We start from the raw sequence: 16,402 nt of genomic DNA on the forward strand, positions 1-16,402 counted from the left end.
TAGTGGGTTCAAACTACTTATTCTTACGATGTTTTCTATAATTTTTTCGTCTTCGTTGTATACTTCTTTATTTATTAATTTATTTGAATTTAATGATTTGTACCAATTTTCTACATATTGTATATAATTATTTTTTTCAGTTTGCCTATCTTTATTAAATTTTGAGGTGTCGGGATTAGTATTAATATTATTTGTTTCCCGAGTTAGATATTCCGATTTTTCATTTAACTCGGGTACTATTCGTTTTTTGAAAAATGGCAGTCATTTGCATAGTGTCCTTTTTTGTTGCATTTGTAACATGTTATATTATATTTCTCTGGCGTTATAGATCTCGAGTATCTTTCTCTACTGTTTTCCCTACTGTATTGTTTGGTATTTGAATTATTTCCACGATCTTTGCTTCTATTTTTAGACCTGTCGTAAGAGTTTTTCCTCTCTCTTGAATAAGACCTATCCCTATCTCTACTGTTCTCTCTGTATCCTTTATTATCGTATGTATCTTTACTATTATCTCTGTATCTATTATTGTTATACCTATCAGGGTAAGGACTATTTTCTCTATAATTGTTCCAACCTTTATAATTTGATTTGCCTGAATATGGACTTTTATCTCTGTTGCGTGATCTATCTTCAAAATTTACTGTCTTGTCATATTTTTTCAAATTACTCATTTCGGTGCATAATTTATCAATTTTATTCTTATAATAACTGTCTATTTCTTCTAATTTTGTATTTAAACGTTTAATTTCTTGGTTACTGTCTCTAGTTTCGGTATTCAATTGCATAACTTGTTTGTTAATATTGCCGTATATTCGTTAAGTCCTGAGGTTCTTGAATTAATTCTAAATTGCATTAGTTCGTATTTTTTCAAATTTTCTTTTAACTTTTTTAAATTACTGTTGTCGTGAAGCGAAATTGCGTGTAATATAGGTTCTCTTATGCCTTTAAGTATATAAACACAAATATCTTCCTCTTTCATATCTTTGTCTACTTGACTACATAAGTATTCTATTTCTGTAACAAAACTAGAAATTGACTCTAAATCGTTTTGTTTCCTATTTTCTAATTTGTCCTTTAAAATTATGGAGTATCCTATGGGTTGAAATTCGTTAATAAATTCACTTTTTAATTTTTCCCATGACCAGTTCCGTCCTTTGTTCTCCAAGTTTTGTAGAAATTTATTAGCTGTGTCTTTTAAAAATATTGATAAAAATTTTATTTTTTCATTGTCGTCCCAATTGTTTATTTGTGCTGCTTTTTCATATTGTAAAATAAATGTTTTAATGTCCCCTTGTCCGGAAAAGCTGTCTGGTTTAATTATCATTTTTTCCATTTTGTGTTTTGAATTTTTTTTACTATATGTAGTTTTTCGGGTGTGGTTTTCTATTACAGATTTTGAGTTACTAAAAAAGGTAGTATTTAAATTTGATTCTGTTTTATTTGCACTTTCAATATCTTCTTATATATGTTCTCTTTTTGTTGTTTCGGTATGATCTAAGTTTATTAAGTTGTTATATTTATTATCAGGGTCTTGTTCTAAATTATTTTGATATAGATTATTACTAGTGTTTAAACATTTATCTGCCTGAGTTATTAATTTATTTGCGTTATTTCCTAATATGTTAGATATTTTTAAAAGGTCGTTAGCAGTTGTTTTTGATTTATTATTAGCGCTATTACTTGTTTCCGGACTTGAATCACTTAAATTGCTTTTTATAAGTAATTCATTAATATCAATTCTATCTGTTATTGAATTTTTTTGAACTTGGTGTTTTTGTGGCTCGCTTAAGGTTTCTTCTATGTCGTCTAATTCTATTATCCCCTTATAATATTTAGATAATCTAGCCCTTAGGTTATCTACGGTTCCTACACTTTTTAATTGTTTAGATTTGCATGCTTCAATGAGATTTGGTTTCTTTTGTAAATAGATATCTGTTAGTTTTGTAATTTTTTCCCCAAAAGCTATAAGATGTTCGTCATTCATATCATAATAAAATTAATTTACTTAACTTATACTTAAAACTAACTATTTAATTTTATTTTATTTAAATTTAAATTTTTGCGGTCATCTATTATGAAAAAAAAAAAATCCTGTCTAAAAAAAAATAATAAAAAAAAATCCTAGTCTACAATCCTAATATTAATATCTATGTATATTACAAATAGTTGCTCACCTTGACGTATACGTCGTATTGACTGTAGACGGTTTGCAAAGTTGTACTCACGTAGCACAAGCGTTGTCTTGTCGGCAAGACAAAAATCGAGCGTGTATTTGTTACCCACACGGTATACGTACAAACACACAAAATTGCGTTCTGGGTTTCTACCGAAACGTACACAATTGTCGTACTTCACTTGTACCAAAAAAAAAAATTGGGTGTGAATCCAGACCACACGTAAAATTGTTGTACTTCTCGTACATATACACTTCGAAAAAAAAATCGTGCCAAGGTTGAGGTACCAGGGCACACGCACAAAAAAAAATTGTCTCCGACCGTGGATAAAAACCCCGTTGGGCGCCACTTTGTGGTATACCGGTATTTCAGTATACACGGTATAACCAACTAGGTAAGTTTTACCCCCGTATTCTCTAGTTAATGACACTCTCTAAAATGAATTAGAATGGCACTGTTAACTAGGGAGGTACCAAAGCTGGGCAAGTTAGTCATTTTTTTCAACTTGTTGAAGTTAAGTTACTTTAATAAAAAAACTAAATAAGTTAGAATATAAGTTAGTTTCTGAAACTGTTAAAATTTCTAACTTAGTTAGTTAGAAGTTAGTTTGGTTAAAATAGTAACTAAGTTAGATTAAAAGTTAGAAGTTAGTTTATAAAAATTAAAAATTTTTTTGTTAAAATGTAAATAATAAGTTATCTAACTTCAATTATTACAAAATAAAAAAAATATAGAACAGTATGACAACTTGAAATATTTTATATTAATATTTAATAATAATACATAATATAATTTAAATGACTACATCATATATGCTAGTATATTTTATTCAAAATATTTGTTAAATTTTAACAGAAGTGACATTTCAAAATTTTCATCGGACATAGACCCATGCCTTTCATCGAACAATTGGCCTCCTGCACTAAAAAGTCTCTCGACGTGAGCACTAGAGGGAATACTTGTATTATACTTAATATATAATTTTTGTATTTCTTCAGAAAATGATTTTAATGGTAGTTTAGGAGAAGAGTTTGAATATTCATTATATAAATTTTGAAGTTTATCTGTTTCTGGATTTTCTATAGCATCGAAATGTAAAAAATCATCATATGTGACTTCATTGGTTTTATCATTCATAATACATTCAGTATTTTCTGCAATTAGCTCAGACAATCTTGCTTTTAAACATTCTTTCAACTCATTGACCATTTCTACTTCAGCCCAATTCCACTTAAACTTTGGTTCTAAAGTAGCAGCTAATTTCATGTCTGAAGATTCAAAATTTGTATCAAACCTATAAATGAAATATTTTATAAATTATATTTAAAATTAATAAAATTTCATTAATCAATTTCAAAATCATTAATCACCGTTTTTTTAATCCACTGATCAGCACTTCAACTAATGGCTTGCAATATTTTAGGTTTCCATGCAATAAAAGTTGATTTAATGATTTTTTTACAGCTGTTAATGTAGGGAGAAGATAACCAATAGAAATATATGTTTCTCCTTGCAGTATATCTAAAGCTTTTGCAATAGGTTTCATAACCTAGAAAAATTAAAGATCAAAATAAAATAGTTTATTTATCAAAACATATTGAGATTGTCTATTGGTTAAATCATTACTGCTTTAGGCGTTAATAATATTATCAACATTTAGATGTATTATAATTAAAAATTACTTTGCAATATTCGTTCAAAAAATCTGTTTTTTGTGGTTTACTTAGGCAAGGCAACTGAATATCAGTACAAATATTCTCTACTTCATCAAAGTGGCTCACAATAAAACTCAAAGAGTCATATAAAGCATTCCAACTACAAAAACAATAAGAATAACTAATAGGCATATTCAAAATAAATATTAGTTATATCTTATATAGATGTATATTACGATAGTTAGTCATTTTAAATACCGTGTATCATTTGGCGTGATTAAATATCGACCTAGATGATTTTTAATTTTATCTGCCACTAATGTACTCATATTTTGTTTATTGAAAAGTGTATTACACTTTCCAAAAGCCCCTCTACTTAATGTTTTATATGGTCCATCTTTAATTTGTAATTTATTCACATCATTAGTAGCCAGCAAATTGAATGTATGTGAAGCACAGCGCAGTTGTTTAGGCAGCCTAAAATTTCTTTCTTCCCCTTCACTTAAAATTTCAAAAATATCCGTTGAATATATGAGTGAGTCATTTTCTGGAGTTTCTATTTCATCTTCAGTAGTGCTATAAAGTCTTATGAGAAAATTGTAATTGTAATCAGGGCTTCAAACCATAATGATTTTTTGTGGTTAATGGTTTTAGTTCGTTTACTATTTTTTTCGGTTTTAAAAACTGGTTAATATTGGTTTCATATTTTATAGTTTTTTAAAACCGTTTTTAAAATTAATAAAACCGGTTAATTTTGTTGTTTTAAAAATATATTATATACTTTTTTTTATATAACAACTTTATAGATACCTCAAACAATTTGTTGTCATGATTATGAAATAATTAACACATTTTTAAAATGTAATCTTTAATTACAATATTGTCAATATTGTGTGAAAATATATAATATAGTAATATAATACAAAATAAAAAATAAAAATTTCATAATAACTCTTGTATAGGTAATAATAATAATAATAATAAAAAAAAATGTATGTATAAATGAAATAAAATTTAATCTACTGAAACTAATTTTTACTTTTTAGTTGTTCCCACGGATAACCATTATATCTTCTAATATCGTTTCATCTAGGCTAGTTCTTAAATCGCTTAATATATATTTTAAGCCAGAAAATGATCTCTCAACACTAACCTAAAGATTGCAAATAAATAAAATATAAAATATAAACATTTATATATAGTCTATATATAGTATATATTATGTTGTATCCACCTGATAAAATTTTTCATTTCATAAAAAATAGCCACTTAATGAAACTATGCCAACTATGAAAGTTTATAATTTTTAAATTTTTATACAATATTGAATATACCATATATAGGTACCTGCTTATTTGTATTATAATTTATAATAATATTATACATATTAGTCATTCTTATTACAAAATTGAAAATACAAATAACTTAATAAATTTATAAATTAATAAATAGTTAAGTTATAATTTATTGATCATTATAGTATTATAATTATATATTCAGTAACCAGTAAGTATAAATCACAATTTTTAATGAATATAACATTTAAAATTTAAATTAAATTGAAATTAAATCTTACTTGGGTAGATGGGATTGCTAAAACTGTTACTGCTAATTTATAAAGTTCAGGCCTAGATGCTTTTTGAGAGATCCACCATTGAAAGATGTCTGTTTTATGATGTAGACGAGGAGTTGAACCAAATGACTCTAACACAATATATTTCTGCACCTCTCCAGTTCCACACTGTTGAATCTCTTGACAGAAGGTACTAGATTCTTCACTTGAAGTTAGTGATTTTGTTTGAATTAATTTTTCTAAATCATCATCAATATCACTGTTTATTGCATTATTCGTAGGTGAATTATTTGATAATAATTGATCTTGGACACAATGACTATTTTCTAAAAATTCTTGTGCCTCCCATACTTTGCATAAGTGTTTAATGGCTTTTATTTTACTATCAGCACTAAGAATGCATTGATACCGTGCATCAAGATATAAAGCTAAAATAATTAAATTAAATTTGTATTAAATATTAATATTTAAATTTAAAAATGCAATACAATTTATTAATTTAACAATGATAATTAAACATACCTGATGAAAAAACTTCATTTTGCAATAGAACAGTTTCACGAGTTTCCATGGCTACACATAAAGCATTTGCTATTGTAGAATTAATTTTTTTTTGTTTCAGCAAGACACTGCATCCAAATACCATAGAAGTCTCCCAATGTAATTTTATGATCTTGTAGCTTTATAGTAGCAACTTTAGCTGGTTCAAGTGAAGTTACAATTTTTGAAAAACAATCCCAATCATAAGCACTAATATTTAATTCTATTATATCAGTGTGGTCATAATAAAAAGCTTTTAAATTTATCAAATTCTTTAACATATCGTACGTAGAGTTCCATCTTGTAGGTATATCAATAAATGGTTTTCTTAACTTTAATGGTTTTATATATTTAAGAACATTTGGTGTACGTAACTTTTTTACAGCACTTCTGGCTCTATTTATTTGGTTTTGTATAGTTTGAGTTTTTAATGAAGACAGCACACACAGTTGCAATGTATGTGCAGAACAACGTACAGAAGTGGTTAAATTTGGCTTGTTATCTGTATGCATATTTAATTCATTTTCAATGTTTATAATTTCATTTGAAAAATCAACTGTATCTGCTTCAATTTCACTTCCATTTTCTTCGTTAATATCTTCTTCAAGTTCATTGCTTATAAGGTCTACCATTTTTACCATATTTGCTCCATTGTCAGTTGTAACAGTATATATTTGTTCCTTGAGGATATTATACCTCTTTAGAATAGAAAAAACTTCATATTTAAGGTTTTCTCCAGTGTGCTTAATTTTGAGCTCAACCATAGCTAAAGTTTTTAAAATCAATGCATCATCATGTATAATTTGAATATTAACTCCTAGAATAGAGCGATCATGTCTCATTACGCAGTCCATTTTCAAAGATAAAAGTCTATTTTTTACAATGTTTGTTATCTCTTGACGAACTCTTTGTGCTGTAGGTGAAATCTGATTCCGTATGTTTTGAGAATTTATTGAAAATTTATCATTGAATCCTTCTAAAATTGGTTCTAATAGTTTTTTAAAACCACTATCTTCTATTAATGTAAATGGACGGCCATTAATTGTAACTAATTCTACACATGCATCAATTACATTTTGTTTTGTCATTTCAATAGATATTTTTTTTTTTACTAGCATATTATTCAAATTAGTTTGTATTAAATGACTTGATTTGTCGATATCTGAGGACATTCTTAATTTTTTACAACAGGTTCATTTTGTACATTACTTTTTAATTCAATTAGTTTTGTATATTCGATAGGATGCTGACTTTTGATATGACGTTCCATATTTCCAACATGAAACCCAACTAAAGATTCACCGCATCCTTCCACAAGACATTGAGCACGATTTTTATCAATATTTTTAGAAAAATATGAGTAAACCGGGGTTTTTTTATGTCGAACCATAATAAATTATGAAGAAAAAAATAATCGTAAAGTTGAAAATGTTAACGCAAAAACAAACTTAAACTTAACCGATCACAGAATAAAGTATAACGTATAACACTCGTAAAGTCATAACGAACAATATAATTGAAAATTCAAATATTTATTATCGAGTAATATTATTGACGATAACACAATAATAAAAGGTGGTATTGTAATATACTGCGTTATTGGTTATCAATTATCATTAATCGTGATCGCGTATTTTCTATAAATAGTGTGGTGGGAAATTAGTAGCCAGACCACAGATATACACAATAACTAGATATATATATATATATATATATATATATCTGCGAGCCAGACTACAATATTATTAAATCGTGGTTCGTGCACGATGGCTGGCAGTTGTCCGAAAAGTGATAAGGACCCGAGAATCGAAGGACTACCAACAATTGCAATCGAAATGTTGTAATATAAATTATTATTAATATATTGATAAAAGTTATACTATGATAAAAATTATACTATGATAAAAGTTATACTATGATAAAAGTTATTCCCGCGTTTTAGCGTTTACGATTTTTCAGTTTTTCACTGTTTTCAGTTTTCAGTTTTTCACTGTTTTCAGTTTTCAGTTTTTCACGCATTTAACGTCTAAGTTAAACGTCTAAAAATGGATCTTGGTAATTTATTTGACCTTTATTATGGTAGTAGTAGAAATACTCAGTGGGGTAGCCAAAATTATTAAATGGGAAGGTTTAAGTATAGATTAAAGTAGGTATAAGTACCAAGGAAAATTGAATTAACCACTACAGAAAATATGTTTTGCATTTTTTTTAACTAAACTTAACTAAACAGTTTAAAAACAAAAAATAACATGTATCATTTTTTTTTTTTTTTTTGATAAATAGTAAATAAATACACTGATTTTATTCAATTAACAATAACCAAACAATATTTTACCAATATTTACTTGATGATTTTTCTAAATCCCCTTGTCAATTGTCAAATACAATTAGATTTAGATCAATTTATTGACAAATGACATTAATTAATTAATTGGTACTAAATGATAAGTAGGTTTACCTCTAAATGTATTCACAATAATTCAAAAGGTTGTTATAAGAATTGTTTCTGGTACTGTTTAGACATCATCAATCATGATCACAATTATTTTGGCGTACAAGAACCCGTTGTCGATCATAATGGTATGTATACAATAAACACATTTTTGATTGTAAATAAATATATTAAATGTAAATCCTTCATCTCCTGAACTTATTGCAAGTATTAAACTATTAATTATTTTGATTATTTACCAACTATTGGAAGCAGGGTCATATTAAAGGGGTGGTCTGGGAGGGCAATAGTCTACCCTGGCTTATGTTAGGGGCGTCAAAATTTTTACGGCGATTCTAAAAAAGTAAAAATGTTTACAAATAAGCAATGGAAAATTATAACTAATAGTGAGTATATAATAAATGAATTGTGTAATACTGGTTCCCAATCAACAACTGCAACATTTTTTTGGGCGAAGTGAAAAATTGTTTTTTTGTTTTTAAAATGATCTCTTGTTTGTCTAAGTACTAAATTGGACACCACAAATCCATATAATTAGTTTGTGGCTTATACCACATAGGAGTATGCAATAGAAATATTATAGGTAGATATCTAATTATTTAACTTTTTCAAAGGTTACTCGGCAGATGTTAGTACATTTTTAAAATGGGTAGTTTATTTATATGATTGATATTGGTTACATATCACATTACTATTATAATTAATTGAAATGTGGCATATACATTTTTTACAAATATAATTTATGGGCGGAACAGCTAGTATAGAATATAATAATTGAATTTAGTCTTCTATAAAAGTTTGTTATATATTATAATTTACAATTATATTTAATTAATTATAAGACACTTATTTTTAATTTTGTGTGAATAATAATTATTGAGTAAAAATACTGAAATAAGAAAATATATCCAAAGCCAGTAGCGCAAAAATGTTGTTGCCAACAGCGACCACATCTTAAATACAGCCCCTGATTGTAAGTGTTTTTCTTTAATTAAACCACTGGTACAGAAGTTTTATAATACATTCACGATACGGATTCCGGATGGCCATTTAGTATGCTTCTTAGGTAACATGTTATTTTTAATTGTTAATATTAGAACCTCTGCTTCCGGTTGCCGTAGCAAGACCACAGTCCTACACTGTAGTTTTAGGCATTCAAAGAGGCACAGAAATTATAAGGGATAATCTTGGGTTCATGTACTATAAGAACAAAGTAACAGATACTAAAATGTGAGTATTAACTGTAAAATTTATTATTAAACAAAAGTATATTAAATTATAAACATACATTTTAGTTACTTGTCATGTTACGAAAAAAAATTGGAAGGACAGTGCCATGCAACTGCTCATATATCTTCGGACCGCAACGATAATAGGTTGACACTATCAAAACGCCATTTTCATGGTGTCAGGGAATTTGACCTCAATGTTCCACTGCTTCGACAAGAAATAACTAAAAGAGCATTAGAGAAAACTATAAATTCATATTCTCCACGGGGAATTTATATGCAAACAATTGCAAAGTTAGTACCTACCTATAAACTAGTTTATTGCTTATTTTGTAAGTTTTTACAAAAGGTATGCAACTATGCATAGGTGATGGTTAGTTTTGATATCCTTATTTACTTGTTTTTGATAATATGATGTATGAATTAGTTTTCCAGAGGCTGCAGAGAATTATACATTTCTACAGAGTGTAGAGAGGATGCGGCGTTTAAGACGAACGTTTTTCCCTCAGACACCACGAAACATGGCAAATTTGCACGATTTATTGATGGCTGCTGATAATGAGTGTTTTGCAATGACACTACAAAATCCCCCTAACAGGTTAAAGTATATTAATTATTTTCATTTATTAAACACAAAACATAAGAAAAGAATTAAAACAAACCATTTTAATAGGTTTTATCAAGGTCCATTGCTGGTAGAGGGAACCGTGAGTGGTGTCATTTTTTGTAATGTAGCCAATATAAATTTAATTGCACCAGATTTGAGAAATGTTGGTCACAGTAAATCAATAATGTATATGAATGTTATTTAATGAATTATTATTATGAATTTTTAGGTCCGAGTAGCAGGATGTGATGGAACATTTAAGACCGTTCCAAAATTTTTAGAAAATGACGCCTACCAGTTATTTTCTTTCCAAGTTGTATTCAAGGATGTTGTAAGTTTCAATATATCTGTGTAGTGTAGTAGGTAGTATATTAATTTATTATGACTAGCATAATAATTTAGTATGACTCAAATTAAGTAATAATAATAATAATATCCATATTATTTAAATTAATATTTTATTCCACTACTCACTGTTAAAACCTTATATAGTATATCCTGTTAATTCAACAAATACTAATTTATTTAATGACAATTATTTTATGGAAATAGAATATTGTTGAATATTGTTAATACTTACAATGACATAATATATTCTATAGAATAATGTAATACATTATCTTGTTCCAGAGCTTCCCTTTAGTTCATGCCCTTCTAATTGGAAAAACTCAACAAATTTATGTTGAGTTACTTCATTACATTAGAAATGTGCTTCCATTAAATTATGATCAGCTCACAATTATTACTGATTTTGAGCAAGGGCTAATCAATGCAGTAAATGTAGTTTTCCCAGAAAGTAAACACCAAGGGTGTTACTTTCATTACTGTCAAGTAAATAGCTAATATCTTCCACTGAACCTTTTAAAATTAATAGTATGTAATTAATAATAAATTAATTATGTTAGGCAGTAATCAGATATGCCAGAAACAAGAGGAACAACTTGTTTCAATTGTTCAAAGCTGACAATAATGCTGCTCGTGTGCTTCGAATGGTAATTTGTAAAAATTAATAAAAATTATTATAATGTATAATAACTAAAATTTGTCTATAAAATGAACTATAATTTTAAATATCATTCATTATTTTTAATTTAATCTTTAGACCTTACCCTAACCACATTAACAATACACAAATTATAGTAACTAATTAATATATTTTTATTTTGTTTTTACACTCAGATTTTAGCATTACCATATTTACCTGCTACACAAATTGGTGATTTTTTTCCTTCAATGGAGGATGGTTTTAATTGCATAGTTGAATATGTAAACCAATTCCCATATTTGGCATTACAATTAAACCAATTTATGTTCAATTACATTTGGGATTATTGGTTTATAACAATGGGACCAGCAGCTGTAACAGTATTCAACCAGGACATTAGGACTAACAACTATGTAGAGAGCTACCATGCTTCGTTGCTAAGGCTGATAAAGCCTCATCCCAAAGTTTGGGAGTTTCTAAGTATAATTTAATATTTTTTTAGATAATATGTTTGGTGTAGCAAATTGTTTTATAATATTTAATATTATATTAGTAATATTTATTTAAGTGACTAACAAAACCTAAGTAATTTATGTTTTTTTTTTCTTTTATAGAAAAGGAGAGAAAAGTTATACATTGATGAAGCTTGTAAATTATGTTGTTTCTAAATGTTGCATGATAAAATCCATGTTTAACTCTAACCAAAGCTATATGTTTGTGTCTCAGGTAAGTATATTATACACACCGAATACTGCAGATACAGGTAAGCACTATATAATATGTATGATGTATATGTTAACCACCAACACTTAAGTATCAGTGTTGAGAAAATTTTAGAAATGATCAATAAAGAATGAAAATATTTGGCTAGGTAACAGTTTTAAAATATAATAGTAGTATTATTTAATTTGACTAACAATGAGAAATTCTTAATTAATAATTTTTTATCATATATAGAAAATAAAAGAAAGAATAAATCTTTACTTGTAAACTTGTATATGTTGTTGTATCTAAAATATATTGCACAATACAATCTATGTTGAACTTCAATTAAAGCTTTATGTTAGTGTCTCAGGTAAGTATACAGGATCCTAGATAACCTTAGAAGCTTATATTATCTTAGTATCAATTAACAACTATAAATCATAATGTAGATATTATAATATAATAATATTATTAGTAGGTATTTCTAATAAATAACTTACCTTAATTTATTACAGTTCAGTTACAATTTCTGGAAAACCAGCAGTATATTGAATTTCGTCAGGCTAAGAACAATTTAAATGTAGGTGTACCATTCACCATATTACATTATACAACTCCTCGTGGATTTATTTACCTAAAACTAAAATATTGGTTATTTTATTTAGAGTATTAATATTTGTTTTATACAGATTCGAAATGGAGTACCAGCTAGAGCAAGAATTCAAAACTCTAATGCAATTAGGAACTTCCTTCAGGACCTTGCTACAGATAAAAGTCCTAATCGTGTATTCACATTTTTAAGGCGTGCTGGTCATCGAGTAGATGGGTATATAGCCCAAGAAATTGGGCCACATCCTGGTATGTTTTTCAGTTTTTGAATTGCCATTTTATTTCTATAAAAACATAAAAATAAACATGTATTTACTTACAGGCGAAGAAGAGCTTCTTTTATTAGAGGCTGTGCAATAAATGTAAAAATATTATGTTTGTAAATATTGTAAATTTGTAATATTTTGTATAGTTTGTAATTTGTATATATCTTAGGTATGTACAGTTTTGTAAAGTATTTGAGTAAAAATACTCAATAACTTACTAAAAAACGTACCAAACTTTATGAGATTTATATTTGGATGGTCAAAATTTACATAATATTGATTATTTGTTTGTGTACAGTAGGTAATTTACAAAAAAAAAAAAATATTAAGCTGATATATTAAAACTTGATGTTACCAGTTATTGCCATAATGCATTATATTATTTTTAACAATAGATTTTTTTGTGTAACTTTAAATATTGTCAATAATATTGTGTGTAGGTACCTATACAAATAATAATTGCACAATCACAAAATAAAATATATTAAACAACATAACAACATGCTACTTACCACAATCTACTCTGGAAATAAATTATTATTTGAATCTGATTTTTGAAAAATTGAAACTTGAAAGTTTGAAAATAATAAAATAATAAATTTTAAATGTTGGCCGTTGCCCGTTTGGCTTTTAGTTTTTACAGTTCAAACTTCAAACTTGAAATTCAAAACATAACCTCAAATATATATTTGAAATTCAATTGGTAACGTTCTTAAACCTGAACCCTGGTTAAAGTTAATACATTTTTATCAAAGTATTTAGTTGAAATAAGGAAAACACTACTTTCTTGAAGAGAATTATAATATAATATAATATAATATGCCAAAAAATACCAAGTTAGCTTTGAACTTCAGACTTCTTGTTGTACCGATTGTGTATAATAGTCTACAACTAAATTAACTCTTACACCTCTGCTTAGTGCTGTAGGTCACGGCACACAAAATTATGCAATAGGTACCTACCTATTTGTAATAGTTTATAACGTTAATTCTTATTGTATATGGCGCACAAAATAAACTTAAGACACGCTGTCTTACTCATGGTAGATTGGTAATAAATAATAATTAATTTATGACGTACGTATATTCATAGTAGGTACGTTAGTTTTCCGCAAAACTGATTTTGAGTGTGTGATCTCATTATTACACTTATAAAAGAAATAACTGCTAATGTGAATACACCTACTGCTAAATATATATACTTTGTTTTAATATTAAAATGTATAGGTAACTTGTTTTATATCATTTAAGATCAATTATAACACTTAAATACAAAATCTATATCTAAAATCTATTACTAAATAGGTAGGTACAGTTAACACTATAAATGAAAATGAAATATATATGAAATAGGTATATACGATATGTCATAGATGTATTGAACTATGTGGCTATGTCTACTGTCTACAGTTATAATATTGTAGAAAATTTTCTTGTTAGACAATTTAAATTGGTGTAGTGTAACTAGTGTAGTACATATAATAATTTTTGATTTAATTTAAATACAAATATGATCTCCAGTCTCCACGAATTTATATATCATTATAATAAAATATATCTGCAAACTTCACCATGCCCCCAAAAAACTTCCAGTCGAGCCTGGGCACTGCCGGTTTATTAATTTGAAAAAGTAAAATTTTTTTATCAAAAATTAGAATTTTTAAAAAGATTACACCAAATAATTTAATTATTTATTACTGGTCAATTTTTAAATGTTTACTTGTATAGCTAAGTATTGAAAATTTGATACAAGGTTCCACGTAACACAATGAATCTAATTTGATTAATTTGGAATTTATTTTATAGATTCCTACATTTTTTTTTTAATCATATAATTAAATAATTAATATTGTATAAAATATCCAAGACTGAGACTTCTCATCTCCGATCAGAATCGTTTTTCGTATACAATGATATTATATCATTGAATTCAAATTTAATACCATCCATACTTGTAAACTAGGTACTGTACAGCAGAGCGACATCCACTTACTGGCCCGCTTTTTTAAATTAATAATAATAATTTGTACATTTACGGTTTAGTCGTGTATGTTGGTTGATACCTAGGGCACTTAAATAACTTTAAAATAAAAAAACTACGTCAAAATGTTGAAAAGTTTTGAAGATACATATAAAAATACGTAATAAAAATGCGTTTGGTTTTGATAAATAAAAGTTAATTGTCAATGATTTAATAAATAAAAAAGTTAGAGTCTAACTGTTACACCCACTCTTTAAACTGTTGAAGTACACCAGATATACAGAAGCTAAAGGTAAATAATAATAAGATCGGATACATGTAAATATGTATAATAATATAACAAATAACAATATGTCAATATGTATAATTGATATGAATAACTATAGTGCTCTGAGGCGTAATATAAAACAACGACTATAAATTGTCTATCATCGTCCTACAGGCTACTAGTGCTACTACATAGAACGAATAGAACGAATATGCTATAGTATTACAAAATGTCTATTCAGCGTACTATTTCTGCTGTACTACAGTGTGAATAATTTTACTTATAACCAACATACTATAGGGTGTTTTGTTTACATTCAACATAAACTTTAAAGGGTTTTTTTCATCATTTTTGGTATTTTTTATATTATGATGTCGGCCTGTCACTTGCCACCGAAACACATTGTATATACATTTGTATATATTATTACCTATACAATATTATATGTCTATAAAGTATATTTAATATAAACGTAAAGCTGAGAACATAATGCTTATCTATTTTGCTCAATATACATGATTGTACAACATTTTATTGAAAAAGGTTTATTTTTTTTTATTTTTTTTTTTGGGGGGGAGGGGTGCACAAGTCCCCTGTGCACCCCCTTAGTTGCGCCAATGATTATGATACAAAAGGCAGTGTTTGGTTGTTATTGGATTCATGAATGATATAGTAAAATAAAATATTAATTAATATAGTAAATAAATAATTAAATAATTAATTGTTGCAGTTAATATGATATTTATAGACTTTTAGGTAGTTATGAATTATGACTTATGAACTTTTGTAGCGTAGTAATAAAGTTATCGTTACAATACGAAATTTCCATTGACTTTAAAAATTAGATCTTATGTAGTTGTATGAGCTCCAATTTTAAGCAAATGTAATTCATAAGTCATAACTAGACCGTCTTTGTAAAAAATACTTTTAAAAAATATTCAAGTACAGATACTAATTTTGAAAAGTATGTTAAATACATATGTTTAAGTAATTAAAAAGTATTTCAATATTTTTGCTCAAGTAATTTGTAAGATTATATCATAGCTGATCTGAGTCACAAAGATTGAATTTTGTTTTCCGATTTATATAGTTTTTGAAATACTAATACCTACGTTAAGTCGTTTAGAAATCCTAACTTCTTCAATATTGGTCTTATCGTCTTGAAATCTTCGAGGTTCAATTCAGTGACACCTCTAGATGAAATTTCTGTTCTAAAAAAACTCGCATCTCGATTTTAAGATGGAGAATTTTGCAAAACAAAATTTCCCGCCATTTTTTTTTTTGAAAAATTCAAAATTTGAACCCGACTTTTAGCCCCTTAATATTCGAGTTTAAAAACTTTTTAAAACTGAGATCTGT

General features: G+C 27.1%; 3 protein-coding genes and 1 long non-coding RNA gene across 17 annotated transcripts; 1 reads left to right on the forward strand and 3 right to left on the reverse strand.

Moving 5' to 3' along the window:
* Window positions 1-236: 236 nt before the first annotated feature.
* Window positions 237-785, reverse strand: LOC126554339 (serine/threonine-protein kinase fray2). The gene has a single exon (XM_050209424.1). It carries the CDS (start codon window positions 783-785, stop codon window positions 237-239), a length of 549 nt encoding a protein of 182 aa, XP_050065381.1.
* A 2,143-nt stretch (window positions 786-2,928) lies between these two features.
* LOC126554334 (uncharacterized) lies at window positions 2,929-5,904 on the reverse strand. 2 transcript variants are annotated; one of them, XM_050209419.1, is made up of 6 exons: window positions 5,406-5,904; window positions 4,869-4,982; window positions 4,088-4,414; window positions 3,857-3,989; window positions 3,545-3,723; window positions 2,929-3,468 (listed from the first exon to the last, which is right to left on the reverse strand). In XM_050209419.1, exons 3-6 carry the CDS (start codon window positions 4,156-4,158, stop codon window positions 3,000-3,002), a joined length of 852 nt encoding a protein of 283 aa, XP_050065376.1. In that variant the 5' UTR covers window positions 4,159-4,414; window positions 4,869-4,982; window positions 5,406-5,904; the 3' UTR covers window positions 2,929-2,999. The 2 variants fall into 2 exon arrangements, with proteins under 2 accessions (XP_050065376.1, XP_050065377.1); XM_050209420.1 differs by lacking the exons at window positions 4,869-4,982; window positions 5,406-5,904 and having other exon boundaries at window positions 4,088-4,577.
* Window positions 5,905-7,711: 1,807 nt separating this feature from the next.
* LOC114124800 (uncharacterized) lies at window positions 7,712-13,256 on the forward strand. Of its 6 annotated transcripts, XM_050209415.1 has the most exons (15): window positions 7,764-7,782; window positions 7,919-7,997; window positions 8,463-8,522; window positions 9,492-9,624; window positions 9,690-9,917; window positions 10,051-10,221; window positions 10,297-10,393; window positions 10,460-10,561; window positions 10,861-11,061; window positions 11,136-11,222; window positions 11,410-11,695; window positions 11,830-11,941; window positions 12,436-12,500; window positions 12,610-12,778; window positions 12,852-13,254. In XM_050209415.1, exons 2-12 carry the CDS (start codon window positions 7,988-7,990, stop codon window positions 11,853-11,855), a joined length of 1,401 nt encoding a protein of 466 aa, XP_050065372.1. In that variant the 5' UTR covers window positions 7,764-7,782; window positions 7,919-7,987; the 3' UTR covers window positions 11,856-11,941; window positions 12,436-12,500; window positions 12,610-12,778; window positions 12,852-13,254. The 6 variants fall into 6 exon arrangements, with proteins under 6 accessions (XP_050065373.1, XP_050065374.1, XP_050065372.1 ...); XM_050209416.1 differs by lacking the exon at window positions 7,919-7,997 and having other exon boundaries at window positions 7,712-7,782; window positions 12,852-13,255; XM_050209417.1 differs by lacking the exon at window positions 7,919-7,997 and having other exon boundaries at window positions 7,713-7,779; window positions 12,852-13,255.
* LOC114124807 (uncharacterized) lies at window positions 9,174-16,121 on the reverse strand. 8 transcript variants are annotated; one of them, XR_007606652.1, is made up of 10 exons: window positions 13,308-16,119; window positions 12,626-12,813; window positions 12,200-12,560; window positions 11,432-11,587; window positions 10,811-11,088; window positions 10,705-10,746; window positions 10,286-10,577; window positions 9,930-10,214; window positions 9,683-9,847; window positions 9,174-9,594 (listed from the first exon to the last, which is right to left on the reverse strand). It is a non-coding gene; the product is annotated as an uncharacterized LOC114124807 (long non-coding RNA). The 8 variants fall into 8 exon arrangements; XR_007606649.1 differs by having other exon boundaries at window positions 10,286-10,728; window positions 12,200-12,351; window positions 12,421-12,560; window positions 13,308-16,118; XR_007606651.1 differs by having other exon boundaries at window positions 10,705-10,728; window positions 13,308-16,118.
* Window positions 16,122-16,402: the final 281 nt, after the last annotated feature.

Source organism: Aphis gossypii, unplaced genomic scaffold (assembly GCF_020184175.1).
Source record: "Aphis gossypii isolate Hap1 unplaced genomic scaffold, ASM2018417v2 Contig00469, whole genome shotgun sequence".
NCBI lineage: Eukaryota > Metazoa > Arthropoda > Insecta > Hemiptera > Aphididae > Aphis > Aphis gossypii.